At 35.3% G+C, this 17,985-nt stretch overlaps 1 protein-coding gene across 1 annotated transcript in view; it reads right to left on the bottom strand.

Moving 5' to 3' along the window:
- Positions 1-8,067: 8,067 nt before the first annotated feature.
- Positions 8,068-17,985, bottom strand: part of LOC107567323 (uncharacterized) — a 16,767-nt gene continuing 6,849 nt past the window's right edge. The window contains exons 2-6 of the mRNA XM_016252988.1: positions 11,064-11,399; positions 10,289-10,645; positions 8,976-9,077; positions 8,799-8,824; positions 8,068-8,674 (exon numbers count right to left, since the gene is read on the bottom strand). Coding sequence (XP_016108474.1) covers positions 8,657-8,674; positions 8,799-8,824; positions 8,976-9,077; positions 10,289-10,645; positions 11,064-11,399 — 839 coding nt within the window. The 3' untranslated portion in view covers positions 8,068-8,656. The remainder of the gene's footprint in view (positions 8,675-8,798; positions 8,825-8,975; positions 9,078-10,288; positions 10,646-11,063; positions 11,400-17,985) is intronic.

Here is a 17,985-nt window from a genome sequence, read left to right as displayed (position 1 = left end):
GCCTTGTGCTTGTTAAAGGCCTTCTGTGTTAGGTCACGCAGTTGTTGAATAGGCATTGTGCGGCGGAAGGCCATGGCGCTTGGGTGGTGACTCACAATGTGATGTGGATTTCGGGAGGAGGGAAGGTTCTGGAGTTGAAGCCTTCCTCCCTCGTGGCCTGTTCTGTCGTCTGCCGTAGACTCAGAGTTGGCTGTAGCAGGCTTGTTGTAGTTTTTGTAATCCGCTTTGACAGTTGTAGACTGCTGGTACAGGATGTTGTGTGCCTCAAGGCCGGAGGTGATCCTGAGCAGATAGTCTGTCTTGTGTGGTCACATTGGGCAGAGTTCAAGCATAAAAGTCCATATTTTGCAGGTGGGCAAATGTTGTGGCCCTCTGCAGTATTTAGGTTGCCAGTTGTATTGTCTCTGGCCAGCTTGTTGGGGTCTGTAAGGTCCCCCCCCCCTCGCAGGTTCGGACTCTTGGCTGAGGGGGCCTGGGCCTGCTTGTCGTGTTTTCCCTGTTTGTTCACCTTGTGGTCTGCAAGCATATTTCAGTTCATTTGTGACATTGAATTCACCTTGGCTTCGTTTGACTTTACCTGATTGGTGTTTGGAGTTGTCTCGTTGCTGAGCCAGGACTTGGATTTCAGCTCTGGCTGCTTGCAGGTGGCATTCACAGGCGTTGTTTCGGTTTGCCTGAATTAAACTTTTTCCTTCTGCAGCTGCAGAGGTTTTCAGGGAGCTGACTTGTGAAGTGTCAAGCAGAAGGCTTGGCTCCCCCCCTTGTATCTGTGTACAGGGGTGAGGGGGTTTACACTGCTGGCAGTGTGACGTGCAGCAGGGTGACTTTTACTTGAGTCCATGCACAGTCTATAGGACTGTTTCAGTTCTTTCTGGACCATGTCAAGCTCCTCTTTAATGTTGCAAAATTGCTGAGTCAGGGTTTGGACTTCAGCTCTGGCTGAATGCAGATGGCCTTCTAAGGCCTTAACTCTAGTGTCTCTCTCATTAAGTTTCACATACACTGTTTTTAACAGTGATTTTGTGTGAAACAGTTCTTTTTCCAAGTCCTGTCTGGTGGCTTTTTCAAGCTGCTCTCGGTGTCCAGCAGCTGTTAGAGCCTCCCGAAGACTGGTGATTTCCTTCTGTTGCACCATTCTGTAAAGTTCCTTGCATCTGTTCTCTGCTTTCTCTCATTGAGCCGGTGTCAGTTCCCTGTAGAACTGACAGGATAGTCTGTGCATGAGCTGATGTTTTATTTGGACCCAGGGTGGTCACACTGCTCTTTTCGTTCTGTTGACTTCCATTCATACGCATGCGAATGCGTCAAACCGGAAACGCAAGCTCATGCAAAAAATTTCGCTGCGTTCCAAAGTTCAAGTTTGGTGAACTCTGACCTGCGAATTCGCATCACGTGAAGACTGCACGTGATGCGTGCAGTCTTCACAAATCATCACAATTAAAAGAACCAAAGACTTAAACTACTTCAGTCTGTGTGCACTGAATTTATTTAATACACGAGTTTCACAATTTGAGTTGAATTACTGAAATAAATGAACTTTTCCACGACATTCTAATTTATTGAAATGCACCTGTATATATTTTTTTATTATTTTTATTTATTTTTTTAGCATGTGTGTTTGGCAGGGTGTAGTTTTTTTTTAGGATTACTGAAACTACTGTCGTTTGATTTGTATTTGTTTTAATTTTAGTTAAATTATGTCTGAATTTATTATGTCTGTATAGGTCTTTTAATAAGTTTTATTTAACTTTAGTTATTTTAATACTTCAACAAACTAAAAGGAAATGAAATATATATTGAATTTATAAGTGTGTGTGTGGTTGTACATACATGTAGTTTTTACCTTTTGTCTTTAATATTTTGAATTGTTTTTTAGCTTTATTTTTAGTTTTTCGTTTAAATGTTAAGTTTTTAAATTTTGTTGTATGCATTTGTCATTTTTATTTAATTTCTTTATTTTTAAGATGTGTATAGGTACTATTTATAAAGTTTTGGATCTGTTTTTTTAGTTGTTTTAATGCTACAATTGATTGCTTCTGTTGTCCTCATTTGTAAGTCACTTTGGATAAAAGCGTCTGATAAATGACTAAATATATATAAATAAAAATAATATACGTAATCTGACATGCTCAGCATTTTCTTTAACCCCACAGTTATCACAATTGTCATTATTCCTTTTCCCCATTAGAAACAAGGTGCTATTCAGTCCTGTGTGATCTGAATATATGAATAGAAATTGTATTTGAGACCAAATGCTTGAGATCACAGTTGATGTTACAGTAGATGCTCATCTACTGTATAACAAAAATTACCTGTGGCATTCCATGTGGTAAAACATTAAAAGTACCACACAAATCAAGTGTGGCATTGTGTTTTTTTGGGGACGCTTTACCACAGCATGTTTGTTGTACTGTATGTAATAAATATGTGATATTCCTGTGGTACTACTGTTACATTTCTGCATGAATACCTAGCTTTCCTGTAAAAATCCTGTGGTCCTTTTGTTGTATTATTGTGGTATTCCTGAAATAATTTTGCAGAGTTGTTTTTTTTTTTCATGGTAACAATTAATATGCTATGATATTCCTGCAAGAAAACCATAGTTTATACTTGTTATAATCTTAAAAATGTGACACAACATACTACATCTGTCACATTAAATTTCAACATTTATTCACCATGTGTAACAACATCATCTGTGTACCCTACAAACTAGGGTATATGACACAATGAACCAGTATAAGGCACAAAGTAACAAAGCATGAAAATGGAAATTCACAATATTCAAACTTTATAATTTATATATCTCAAAATTAGGCTTTCGCTCATTTGATAATTTGTTGCAAGCAGACTCTCTCAGGGATCTTGTGTCCAAATTAGGAAAAGCACATCTCACCTTTTCCTGCAAAATGAAAAAGGAACATGAATAATATACATGAATAAATAAATGGCAAACGTATGCAACAACATATCTTAACAGGCATTTAACATTTTAAATCATTATATTTAATATCAGATAAACCAGTCATATTAATGAAGATTGCTGAGAAATATAAATATTATTATAAATATTCAATATAAATTATGGTGTATGTATATATATATATATATATATATATATGTGTGTATATATATAATTGCATTTAGACACATACAAAATAAAAAAGTTTTCTGGTATCAGAGCTAATTTGTTGATAAACATCACAGGGCAGCATTGTCAAGTTTCTGTGCTCCTGGATGTATCAGTGTGTGCATGATTATCTGTTAAGACTATTACAGATATCATGCTTTAATAATATAATTCTGTATACATTATATGATTGCATGATTTGCCCGAGGCTCTGGATTACAGGTAATAATGTTATAAATTATCTACATTTTCTTTACTGTTCTATACTGAAGAAAAAAAGTCACCTACATCTCGGGTGGCCTATAGGGGTGAGCAAATTAACAGCAAATATTTATTTTTGGGTGAACTATCCCGTTTTCATTTAATTTCACTTTTCATAATTAGATGCACGGTGAGTAGAGATGTTATTTGTCCTGTCATTTACATTCTTATTTTATTAACTTCTCACATTATAAAATGATTAAACATCACCATATTTCTGCAGTTTATCTATGTGAAGAAAAGTTTAAATAGTTAATCCAAAAATAAAAATGCTGTCATCATACTCACAGATTTACACTTTTTACCATTCGGTGAAAGTTAATCGCCAACAGATTTACCAAGCTGTCATTCAAGCAGTACAAATTTAGGGAAAACAGCCTAAGCTGGATATAGGCTACAGCAGTCGGCTTAATTAAATGGCGCAACAGACAGCTCTTTTTATTACAGACTTTTAAGAAGGGATGGATGTTTGCTTCAAGTGATAGGCCAGGTAAGTGAAATTATATTATCTTGCTGTATGCGTGTTGTTTTCTTTACGTTTTCTGACTACCAAAAAAACATTTTAAAGTGGTTAAGCAAATAATATATTAATAATAATCGGCAGGGATCCCAGACCAATACAATTAGTGTGCCTCCTCTATTTTAAAACCCACCAGCTGCCACTGCTGGAGGGCAATAAATGGAAAACAAAGTGACTCAGACAATTTGTTGTCAATTTAAAAGTAATGTGTTACTTGTTACGCATCTGATTACGTAACTTAGGTTACTTGTAATGTGCTACCCAACACTGCAAATGATTCAGTAGTAGTTTAGTTCAGTTATTTCTGATAACAAACTCTTAGACAATTTGTTGTAAATTTAAAAGTAATGTTACTTGTTACGCATCTGATTACGTAACTTAGGTTACTTGTAATGTGCTACCCAACACTGCAAATGATTCAGTAGTAGTTTAGTTCAGTTATTTCTGATAACAAACTCTAAAATCATGACAAACAAATGAACAGATCAGCCATTACGAGTGAATCTCACTTGTTTTAATCGCATATATCACATGAACATACTTGATCTTACAAGTTCATTTCTATTGTAAAATAGTCATTCATAAAGGCTCAACTTCTTCATAGGAAAATAAGATATCAGAAGGCACACAATTATTGCATCTTCCTGAGGTTGTGTTACAAGATTTTATGGGTGATTTTTGACATAGGCCATTTTAATACTTCAGCTCTGGCATGATTCTTTTTTTTTGTAACTACGAAACAAAAATCAGCATCATGATTACATTTCTAAAACATTTATCTTGCACTGGTCTCTGAAGTTGAGTGTTTAGAGAAATCTTCTGATATGTTCTGTAGGCAGATATTATCATTTCTGAACAGGATCAGATTTGATAACCAATCAGATTTTGCAACTTGAAAAAAATCTGTTTACATTCAAAAACTCCTCTTACAGCTTTCCAGGACTGACGTCACAGAAAATTTGTCAGTATCACACTAATATTATTCTAGTATATACACATCAGCACAAAAAATACATAATATAAAACAACACTTGGCAAATGCAGCACATGTAAAAATGATTCATAAATAGAACAGAAAGAGACATGAGATGGAGAAAACACTTATAACAAATAGATAATGTGCAGGATAACCAGCATCTCACAAATATCAAAATGCTGATTACAATGTATTAAGGATATAATAATAAAAAGAATATAATAATAAAAAAAATAAGAATAAATAAAAAATTGCTATGGTGTGGAAATTGTGCTTCAGCATTATTTTTAACATTAAGTTTTTCACAGAAAAGCATACCAGAGTAAGCTCAGAAAAAATAATGTTTATATACAGTATATATATATATAAACCACACATGTATTAAAATAAATAAATGAATTTCCTTCAGGTAAACCTAAATAGTTTTTCTGTTCATGCAATAGACCACTGCAATGGAATCATCTGGATGATACATGCAGGCAACATAATGCAATATTTATAATATAGGCTTTTTCTGGTAATGGCAACAAAACCGTAACATCATCAACAATATCAGTAGTGCGTGAATATTGTTTGACAGCTGCCTTAAAAAACGAATTTGAATATGTGTGCACATTCTCTACACAGAATGCTCATGTTTCACAGCATGACACTGTCTGAAAATGCTCATCTTGGTGAGGTATTCAAGTAAACAGACAAGAGAATATAATCAGATCAGTGCATTAATAGGTCTTATAGTGTTCTCTGCTGGTGACTGCACTTTAGCAGCTGAAATAAAACATTCTATACTAAAGTTTTAGCACTTATTGTTCTGTTAATGTGCTGGTTTGTTCCTCATTTTATTACTGATATACAGTGTATTTGTGTTTCTTTGAAGCAGTGTTTATGTAATTGGGGCTCATGTTTTATTAAAAAAAATTATATAACATATTATTCGACATATTATCACAATTCCTAAGCAACGAAACAATATTATTGTGGTTCTAAACATTTTGCAATATAATATGCTAATGTTTTTTTTTTTTACTACATTTTTATAACCAGGCCATTAGTGTGTAATTGGTTTTGCCTCTCTGGTTTATTAATTATAAAACATAGGATTATGTTTGATTAGGAGTAAAAAATGTATGAAAACTCTATTGTTTTGGCTTCTGTAAGGTGGATAGTTTTATACACAGCTTCTTGTTCTTCAAATAAAATGTTATAATTGCACTATTGGAGGAGAGAGGCAGTTTGTTCTATGTAAAGGCAGTTTTCTTCTAAGTGAGGTAAACCGTGATAGGCAGGATCTTGGAATGTGTACCAATAAAGTAGTCAGACATCCAGCTAAAATAGTTAATGAGATTGTGTACTGTTGGGAGGGAAGACAATAGGTTTGTATAAAAGTATCTGCATATAAGCTTAATTTATGGTGGTATGAATCTGATTGAATTCAAAAAATACTATGTGGACTTCCTAATTAATGCTGCTAGTGGTTCAATAAAGACTCTTTTGAAAGGTAATGACTTTGAGATGATTCTTTTGGTTACAGGGGATTTATAGATTAATTTGATCTAGTTGGTCAAATTTGTATTAAATCCAAAATGATTAAGTATGGAGAAGAGAAATGAACACTCCCCCCTGTCAAATTGCTATTGCACCCTGCTATTGTTTTCAAGCATGGTATTTTCTGAAGGATGTCTCCCTTTAATAAATCCAGTTTGGCCATTGTGTATTAAGGTTGAGATTACAGCTTCTAGTCTGGCAGACAGTGTTTCACTTCACTGTATTGATATTGGTCAGAAGTTGGCACAATGTCAGAGGTGGGTAGTAACGAGTTACATTTACTTTGTTACATTTACTTGAGTAAATTTTTTGGGTAACTAATACTTTTGGAGTATATTTAAAGATAGGTACTTTTACACTTACTTAAAGTACATTTTTAGTGAAAAAAATCCTCTCATTACTTTATCTTAATGCAATACAAGTTCTGTCAGGACCACTATCGTCAAAATGATAGATACTTAGCATAAAGTTTGGTTTGGCGGTATGGTTCTGTTCTGGGCAAAAACCTCCCTGCCCATCCATGCAGCCTGCCATGAATGAGCAGGGAGAGCAGCAATAATAACCCCCCCAGGGTTAACAGAACAGAACAAGGCAGATATCATTAATGTACTTAATGATATTTAAGTGTAACACTTTATTCAAGATAAAGGAGTCTGATTAGCAAGGAATATCAGAAAGCCAAGTCCTGACTGTGGCGAAAGGAGGAGCTGGGGATGGAGAAGGGTAATTTGCTCCGGAGCAAGCTGAAAAGCTGCTGAATAATACTGAATAGAGCTTATATTGGAATGCCGCGATAGGTGTCGTATTCCTATAGGTAGATGTGATCAGCTGAGAATCAGCTGATGCAAGCTTGACTTACGTGACCTGCCAGAACTAACGCTATCGCTTAATTTATAAATACTTCAGTTTATTTCAAACATTTACTTTTCTCTGGGCAATGAGCGATGCCCATTCGCGAATGATTCAATCTTTTGAGTCAATTCTGTTCAAAGGCTTGATCAAACCAGTGAATTGGTTCGCGAATCAGTTTGAATGACGCGGTCACAGAGTATGAAATGAATACCCTCCAAACGCACGTTAGCTCTGTTCCAGGAGGAATGCCTTTGCCTATACACAATTAATATTGATATTTCCACAATATTTCCACTTGCAGAAATATACATTTGTTTAGATTTTGCAGAACAGACGGAAGAAGATTTGTCAATGTGCATTTGGTTCGTTATGTTCAGATGTTCGGTAACTTAGCGGTCATGTGAGGAGTTTTCACTCTTCTCCGTGTCAGAGGTTATTTATACATATATAATACATAATTAATATACTTTAAAATATAATTTAATTCAGTGACGCAAATCAGAATTTTCTTATTTTATTTTATTCTTATTTTAAGGTATTTTGTAAATTTCCTATGTAAATATATAAAAACTTCATTTTTGATTGGTAATATGCATTGCTAAGAACTTCATTGGCGATTTTCTTAATATTTAGATGTTTTTGCACCCTCAGATTCCAGATTTTCAAATAGTTGTATCTCGGCCAAACATTGTCATATCCTAACAAACCATACATCAATGGAAAGCTTATTTATTCAGCTTTCAGATGATGTATAAATCTCAATTTCAAAAAAATTTACCCTTATGACTGGTTTTGTGGTCCAGGGTCACATATGTCATTAACGGAATAGAACTTGGACACTTAGTGGCACTGAGGAGTTATTTTCGCTCTTAAATAGCCTACAAAATGTTTTAAGAGTATGACCAGTGTTACCGACCGCATGCAATAATGTAACAACTTGTCTTGTCAAATGTATTATGAAACAAGCTTGCTTGCAGTGTATATTTAGCACTACGTAGACAGCTTCTTAAATTCTAATAATGAGCGAAAGGTTTGATGGCCTATATTAGAGTGTCGAACTAACACATGTAATTAACACGTAAACACAGAGAGACCGGTTCAAGTTCAGAAATGTGCGAGAACGTGATTCCTGTACAAGCAGCTTAATTCATGTGTGTGAGAGAGAGAGAGAGAAATGCGGAAGCACTGATATATAAACACATAACATCCAATTTGTAAATATAAAGCTTATAGTAACTCATGGTAAAGCTTATGGTAATGAAGATATTGATACTTGGCCTCCCAAATATAAAACATAGCAGTTAAGTGGAAAGTGAAGTATCTTTGGCAGCCTCGTCAGACTAGGCAACGTCCCATTGGTTGTGTTCTTGATTTAGAGCCCATTATTCTCCTGGAAGACAGATATTCACAAAAAAGAAATTAACAGGATTAATGCTTTAGTTACACTAACACAAAAACACAAGAGACCAGAAAATGCTACTTTGTAAGTAGTGAAAATATTTTTGATGATTCACCTGATTATTTTGCTGCATACAGATGCCTGTTTGAAAAAAAAAAAAAAAAACAAGCTCGAATTAAACATACATTATTTTGTTTCATTAGAATATGCATATGCATATTTCCACATTTTAACAATTCTCTTCACACTTCATTTCATATTTGTGTCTTGTTAAATCAGCTTTAATTCTCACCTTTCCTTTTTGCAAGACCGCCAGCAATTGCACATACAACGAGCAGCAGAACACCACATATTCCTCCCACAGCTGCTGGAGACAATCCTGAATCTGGAACAGCTAAAGAAAGACAGTCATTATTACTAGAGAGTAGGGTTGTAGTCAAGATGACCTAATTCGAGACCAAGTCAAAACCAAGACGAGTGTGGTGAGAATGAGTCGAGACCAAGACCAGCACTATTCAAATTTAGCTTCTTTTTTTATTAAATATTTATATAAAATTAACAAGTTTGCAATTGTGCTCATATTTGTGAAAAATCGTTTTCTTGCTCTTGTGACAGTGATTAATTATATCATATGTTATAATATATATATATATATTTTTTTTTATCTCATAAAAAGACTTTTTTAAATCATATCTTGAAAATCGTGGGCATTTGCATTAATTTCAGTAAATCATATTATAAATGTATTGACTGCATTTGAAGCAGGAAGTTTTACATCCAATCACAAATGTGGTCGATACACAGACAAAACTGAGAACAAATTGTGCAGGTCATAGATATTACTTATTATATATTACAACATAATCTGCGTTTCTAGCAGGCCAGTTGCATTTCCACTGTCACTTCCAGGGCTTGATTGTCTCTCGTCAGGGCTTCCTCAGGGCCAAAGGCCAGAGATTTCCACCCACTTAATTCCATGGTCCTGTCACGAACTGTCAGTTTAGTTTTCATTCCATTAGATTACTATGGCAATTCATTTGATTATCACACCTGTTCGTTTAGTTTGTTATCTGCATATACTTAAGTTCCTTGTTGGTTTCCTCAGTTCATTGTCGGTCACTGTTTGTGTTTGAGTACACACTGTTATGCATTTGGACTTTGCTTCTTAAAATTACCTTTATTTTGAAACATTTGACATCTTTGGATCGTGCTAGTATGATATAGTACGATAAAATATTCATGCTGAAGTCTTCCTTTTAAGTATTTATGTAAGGACCAAACACCCGCTTCTGTCAAGTTTTTAAAAGTTAGTTTTCATTAATTTCCCCTGGCTGGTGAAATGGTGGGGTTGTGTGATGTTTGCTTCTGGAAGGCGTGTTAAGGGCAGGTTTTTAGAGTAGCACTGTCCTGTCAGTGGAAATGCAGCTTGATTTTGACCTCCCAGCTCAAGGTCCGAGGCTATTGGCCCCACCTGGCTCATTGTTAGCCCTGGCTCACACTTGCCCGACAGTGGAAAAGCTGCTATTGGGTCAAAGCTCACTTGGATTGATATAAAACACTGAAATGTATTTTAAAATGCACTGAAATGCACAGAATTATGCTCACCAGTGATAGAAATGCTGAAGCTCTTTAAACTGGTGACACCAATGCTGTGGCGACGATGACGGGTGCTGCTGCTGGTGATCTGTAGTGTATAGAGTCCAGAGTCTGTGGTTCTGGTGTTTGTGATGGTCAGAGATCCAGTCTGATGATCCAGCTTTAGTCTGTCTCTGAATCTCTCTCTACACTGATCATCTGTACAGATCTTACTCTGATCTCCAGTGATTTCAGCGATGAAAGTGTCATTAAAATACCATCTCATCACAACATTTAGGTTTTTGCTTAGACCAGGATCTAAACTGACAGATTGCCCCTCCACTACAGACTTGGTCTTCTTTTTATCTCGTTGAGCAGCAGGAACACCTGAAACACAAACCAACAGCTGCTGATGAAAAAAACCTGCATAACCTGAGAGAACTTTAAACATGAATGCAATTGCACAAACCTTTCTTGACTTTGAATCTGACAAACAACATTTATCCAAGTTTTCTACTTACAAAACACATTTTACATACTGATTTTACATTAAATACTCAACTAAGAGAAGCTGATCAGATATTATTTGATGAGAGACTGTCATTGTTTCAGAGCACAACTAACTGTTAAAACTAACAAATCAATCAATCCACAAATAAATCTACAAATTCCAAATTAACAATAAATGCGTTTTAAAGAAATTATCTATATAATTTATGTGAATATACAGGTAAGTGGAAAAACACATTAATGATGTACTTAAAACATGTATAATCTCCCTTTTAACATTTATTAAATGACTCACCGTGAACAGCAACGCTGGAGATCTTTGAATTGCTGTTGCTGCTGCTGATTATCACTAGTCTATAAAGTCCAGAGTCTGTGGTTCTGATGTTCATGATGGTCAGAGATCCAGTCTGATGATCCAGCTCCAGTCTCTCTCTGAATCTCTCAGTACCTTCATTACACTGAACATCTGTACAGATATCACTGAGATCTCCACTGATTTGAGCGATGCGAGTGTCATTAAAATACCATACAACCTCTTCTTGTTGGCTTGTTTTAACATCTGTGTTTAGAGTGACTGAATCTCCCTCCATCACAGATGCTGATACTCCGTCTGAACCAACACCAGACGCAACTGAAGAAGAAATGAACAGACAATCATAAGCCAAACAAAAACACACAACAGAAAAATGCAGTGGAAATATTTTTCTATACTTATCCTGTTTCCCAGCCGGAGCGACGACACAAAAACATTAAAACCCATTACAAACGAGCCATTTGTTGCATCCAGTGGGGACATAATTACTGATTATAATGACTTATACGGTCTTTTTACGCGTTGCATTGCATCGTGCCGCGTAAACATAAAACCCTGTCTGCATTTGTGATCAGAGAAATGACAAACAACAAGTGTTACTCTACACTGCTCAAAACTCGCGTTTGAATCGTCAGTGGCAAATGATAAAAGAAAACGTACTTACGTGAGTCAGAACTGCCGGCATTTTAGTCTAACATACTCTCCCAGGATCAGTAAACAGTAAATTTTATCTGTGCCGGTGATCCACAGCACTAAGTTGATGTATTTCCTCAGCGACCAGCACAGATCAGCTCTAGGCATGACGACGCAGATATCGTCCTCTTTTGGAAGACCAAACAAAGTAGTTTCGCTTTCACAACGAAGCACACAGCGTCTTCACGACATGGCGGCAGCGGCAACAATACTACAGTGAGAATAAAAGTTACGCCTTCTTTCTTTGCGTGAACATTTGGGCGGCGTTATGCAAATCTTCCCACACAGTGAGGTAGATATGTGGGGGCGTGTTCGACCGAGCCGTTTTAGGTAGGTGTGGCTGCCTCTTAACTTTTATAAAGAATATCTCTTTGGATTTGAGACTTTAGTCTTTGCAAATTTACAGATCTTCTTTATGCACCAAGAGCTTGTAACACTCCAAAGAGAAAGGAAAAAATGAAAATCACATCATATGACCCCTTTAAGCTTAGAATGTAACTGTTCATCTAAGCACAAAATTGTATAAATTGTGTCGAGTTATTTAATGATTTCAGCCATTGATGTATTGAGGTATTGTTATGAGCCAACAGCTTTTTTACACTGTTCTGTTTTTCCTTTAAAAGCATGTTGCTTGATAACTTTTCTAAAAGGTAAATATATAGTATTGGCATAATAGGAAAAAAACTCATTTGGCGAAGGCAGCAGAAAACGTGCTCATCATTTCCTCAAAACTTGCTGTAAAGCTTAGAAACTAAGAACAATAAGACCCTCGTTACTAGGGTCAATCATAATTTCTAAACAATGTTTTTCTTCTTTACAAATGTACATGTACAAAAAGTGCATGTACAATAGCCTACATATTGGTTAACTTCCTCTGAATAAATAAGTTTATTATTATTATTATTATTATTAATAATATTATCATCATCATCATATATGTGATGGATTATGCCTGCGATGACCATCATTATAAAGTAGGATATAGGTATGATTACTAACCAAAGAAATCCTAGATGACTTAAAATGTAGTCTAAACATTTTAATTATGATAAGTTTGTAGAATAGCTAAAATGTTTCATAAAATGCATCATATGAAAAATACTTGAGCTGTTGGCTCATTTATTTGGACAGTATCAACGCTTCCTCTGGTAACAACACAATTTATAAATTGTTGTTCAAGATGAACAATTATATTCTAAGCTTAACAACTTCTGATGATGCATGTTAAATACTTTTTTGGAATTGAAGGATCCTTAGATCCTCACGTGCAAACTGTGTGTTTTGTGTTTTTATTTTCATGGTTTTTTTAATTCATTTATAATCATTTATTCACATATTAATTTTATAATCTTTAGTCATTCATGTGATTTATTATTTGATTATTTTTTATAATGTATCATTATATTAAGTATTTTATTGTTTATTCATTTATTATGTTTCTATATTTCATATTTTATATATCTTATTAATTTCCCCTAGCTTATGCATTTTCATTGTTGTTCAATCTTGCTTGTGGGGTTTCGTGAACCGTTTTGTCTGTATGAATACAGATAGATAAGAGGGAATGTTTATGGAAACCCAAGGTTTATGGGATGTTGCTGTGAAGCAGTTCTGGTATAACAGTACCTGTTGAATTTGTGCTGGTCAGAAAAAGTTTGAACATTGAGGCATACACAACTAAGATTGTTCAATAAACAATGATGGTACTTTTAACCATCATCACTTCGTCTCCTGCTTCTGCTCTTCTCTGCCTTTTCTCGGTCAACTTCTTGACTGACAGAAGACTGTTAAACACTCATTTTGGGTATTTTTGAATACCAGACAAGACTTGCTGTTAACAGGGTTTGGGTATTATCAGCGCTGCTGACTAGTTGTTCTGTTACTGGACAAACTGATATTTTCTGACAGGATCTGGCATCCGGGGCTGGATCCTAATTATTATCTGGCATGGAGACCCGATCTAACAGAATACAGTTATGTAAGAAACTATAGTCTGCCCTGACCCAGTGTATCAGACGCGGATGCTTGTAGACTTCTTATGATCTGCATTCCTCGTTCATCAACTAGTGCTCTCTCACAGGAAATGAGACAAAAGAGCAGACAGAGGTGCAGGGAGAGAAGCTCTGCTTAGAGTTGTTGAGACTGATGTGGATAAGTTGAGAAAGATAACTGAGGTGACAATTGATCCTGAAGAGCATTCTTTGGCATTTTCATCCAGGTTGTGGGAAATGATTAGCTGTTACAGAGTGGTGTGCTAAATGCAACTAAACAAAACCTCATGTTTAAGTCTGCATTAATTGCACAGAGTAATCCACAAATGCGGGAAGCCATTGCTCTGCATGTAGATGTAAATACACCACAGGAGCCAATCATTTCTAAAATGACACACTATTTCAATGCAAATGAAAGCTGCAGAAACCAGACATCCAGCTGCTGCCTTTGGCAGGAGAGAATGTTCAAGATTAACTATGGTTTCCATCAGAGACAATGACAGACCTCATCAAAGCTTTGTCTGTCATGCATGTGGAAAGGATGGTCACATAGAAAGGCATTGTTTGGAGAAAGGCAGGAAAGATTTTTGTTTGTTTTGCATGTGGAAGTATGGGGTGACAGTGTTGCTTTTCACACAAAAGAAAGATGGCTATTGTGATTTTCTTAGAAACCCAGCTAACACACGACGTAACAGTTACGTAATGCATTCTACTTTTTGGTAATTTCATGACTTACCAATAGACAACGTAACCACGACGTCATATGAACGTAATTCCCTTACCATCCCATTACCAACTCACAACGTCGTCAATACGTCCTCCTAACGTAACAAGATAACCAAGAACGTTCCAGATACGTACTCTATTCGTAATATATTGGTAATTTCATAATTTACTGGCAACGTAACTGCAAAGTCGTATGCTCGTAATTTCATTACCATCATATACATGCTCTTTATATGCTCTCTGATTTCCAGAATTTGCTATTTAAAAAGTGTAATTAAACTTCAGACACAAGATTGAAAGTTCTCTTAAGATAAAATGTTTATTTTCACCAAGTCAGAATATGGACGATTGCTTTCAATATAGTGACGTGACGTACAGCGCGCCTCCACAACTGACACACCACGCGCCCTGTATAATGTTGACAAGAAAGGAAAGTTGTGAAACTTTTTATTTCGTAACGAGTTATGAAGATAACGTTGAAATAATGACACAGACCTGGTTATACCATCTCATCCGCTTGAATCAGGAGAGCGCGTTTATCTGAGGCACTTTTACTTCAATTGTGTCTGATAGAAAAATGTGTTTTTCTGAGGTGAGTACAATTTACAATTTATAACAAATAAATAGGTTTATAAAATGTATAAAACAAAGTTCTTGAACTCTGGAAAGACGCTAAAAGCCTTTTTTATTATTATTGTTGTTGTTATGTATAGTACTGGGGCCTGTTCTTCGTACGTTGCTTATTACATCCGAGATGAAATGTCACATTCAAGATGATATATCGCGTTAATCAGGATCTGGCTAATTCGGTTCTTCGAATGCAGCTGTTGTTGATGATTAGTATGGCTGGATCGAGTTATCTGAGATAATTGCTCGTTCATGGGTTGGTTTAAAAGGGGTTATGTATCGATACTCGAAACCACGATAAGCAAAGCAGCGATTGGCTGGCGGCAAGACAGCAACGTCATGACATCATATCATTAAAAAAGACACCTGACGAAAAACTTGTCAAATTTTGGGACTTTTATAAGGAAACAGCCAAGCGAACAAAACTACATAAATGTTATAAGAGATAAATGAAATGTGGACTTGTTATTTTATTTAATTTTTTTTACATGATTCACAATTATTTATATTCACGATTTCTAATATTTGTTCAGGCTTTACATTTTTATTTCAATGTAGTAATTATCAATTAATTTCATTTTATATTTGAACAGATTTGTTACGTGACAGCATTAATTAAAGTTTCTTAAGGGTCAAGATCAAGTTATCTGCATCTCTGCGCTCCATCAATCCACTTCCATAATATCAGTCATCACTCAAATTAATGCACGACTCTACATTATCTGTATAGCATGTGTGTAAGACTCGAATACAATTATGAAGTAATAATTTTATGATGTAGCTGATATATGCACCTTCTGTAAAAAAGAAAGTGAAGTGAAGATATTTGTCATTTATTTTTCTCCTGTAATGTTTCATCACTTTTCTGGAAAGATTTGAGTTCCTATTGTTTTTCTAAAGTTAATATGAACTGTAATTTACACATTAAGGATGTTGTTTGCTTTTTTGAAAACCAAAACAAATCTTTAGAATCTACTGATAACTTTCTTATCCTTGTGGCAAAATTCTATTTTAACAAACAAAGGTTTCTTAAGAAAATACCTACTTTCATAGATTCCGTATGTGAAGTAGAACATTTAATTAAATCGCCAAGAGTAATTAATAACAAAAAATTTATTTTTTGAAGAGATATGATGAGATCTTTCATGTACCGTGATTAATACTTGTTTTTTTATCCTCTTTTTTTTGTTCTGTTCCTGCCTTTCTTTATGTTAATAAAAAAGCTATTTAAATGCATCTTTCTCTTTTAACAGTCATTGTCAACTTTTTTTTTTCTTCTCTTCCATATGTTCAGATGACATTGGATGTATTGTTGATACATTATGTGTAATGTATGCAAAGATGTATTTCATTAATGTCATCTCTGAATTGTTTGCAATAAAAAATTAATAAAAAAAAACACCTGACGAAAAACTTGACAAATTTCTGAACCTTTATAAGGAAACAGCCAAGCGATCAAAACTACATGAATGGTATAATAGAAAAATTAAATGTTTTTATTTTATTTTATTTTTTACATGATTCCCAATTATTTATATTCACTATTTCTAGTATTTGTACAGGCTTTACATTTTTATTTCAATGTTGTAATTAGCAATTCATTTAATTTTATCTTTGAAACAGATTTTTTACGTGACAGCATTAATTAAAGTTTCTTAAGGGTCAAGATCAAGTTATCTGCATCTCCTGCGCTCCATCAAGCCACTTCCATAATATCAGTCATCACTCAAATTAATGCATTGCTCAGATTAACTGTATACATAAAGAAATAATTTCATCATAAATATTTCAATGAGTAAAAGTGTAATATATATATATATATAGACACAGCCAATTTTACTCATTGAAATATACTATAGCCTATAGAATACACAACATTATTATATTGTTTTTCAATTAATTTTTCAATTATTATTATTTTAAATTACTGTCTCTGGATCAGTAGGATACTCTTCTAATGAAGTAGCAGTAGGACAGATTTTAAGTATCAATTCTGTTTAAAAAGATGCAATCTAATCCTGTTTACATGAAATAAGCCTGCTCCTGAGCAGGTTTAAGCTAAAAGACCTGTTGCTATGACAGCAACTCCGGGATGAGCTTCGAAGAATCAAACAACCCAAGATCAGGCGAAATTGTCAACAATCGAATCCAGCTAACTGAGTACGAAGAACGGGCCCCTGGTGTCTGTTGAGAGTTACCATGACATTTCTCTCTGTTTCTCATCAATTACACACACAAAAAAAAAAGGTTCAACCAATGCGACAGATTGGTTGGGTAACATTACCCACAGTCTACTTTGTTAATATTTATACCTTTGGGATTATGGTATATTTCTTTAATTATCTGAAATGTGGAAAATATATAATTATAAAAATTACCAACTGATTACCAGCACACAACTATTGATCCACGAAGTCGCAGTTACTAACTGGCAACGTCATAAAGTTACGTTGTGGCGACGAAACATCTCGGTTACGTATGTAACCTTCCCATCATGCCAATTTATTGGCCAATAGCGCTTAGCACCGCCCCAAGCATACGTCACGTATGCTCATATATTTAATCAGATTTTACACTATGACGAAGGAAGTGCTATCGAAGGAACGGCCAGCATCGCAGCATCTCGTTCCCTATTCAGGGAACCAAGGTTACATACGTAACTGAGATGTTCCCTCTTATAGGTTCACTTCAATGCTGCGATGACGTCATCGCTATGGGAACGCTATACCATCTCGCCTGACGTACCTAGGATAGCTGGGAGACTGAAGAAGGAGTCTGCTCAAGCGGAAGAGACCCGGGAGCCAAGAGCCATCCTCACGTCCAGACAAGTAGAACTTGATGAAAGTGGTAGGAGAGGACTAACCTGC

The sequence above is a fragment of the Sinocyclocheilus grahami genome, unplaced genomic scaffold (assembly GCF_001515645.1).
Source record: "Sinocyclocheilus grahami isolate Dianchi unplaced genomic scaffold, SAMN03320097.WGS_v1.1 scaffold1147.1, whole genome shotgun sequence".
Classification (NCBI taxonomy): Eukaryota; Metazoa; Chordata; class Actinopteri; order Cypriniformes; family Cyprinidae; genus Sinocyclocheilus; species Sinocyclocheilus grahami.
Note: the sequence above shows the minus strand (reverse complement) of the source record. Positions and strands in the feature narration are given on the sequence as shown.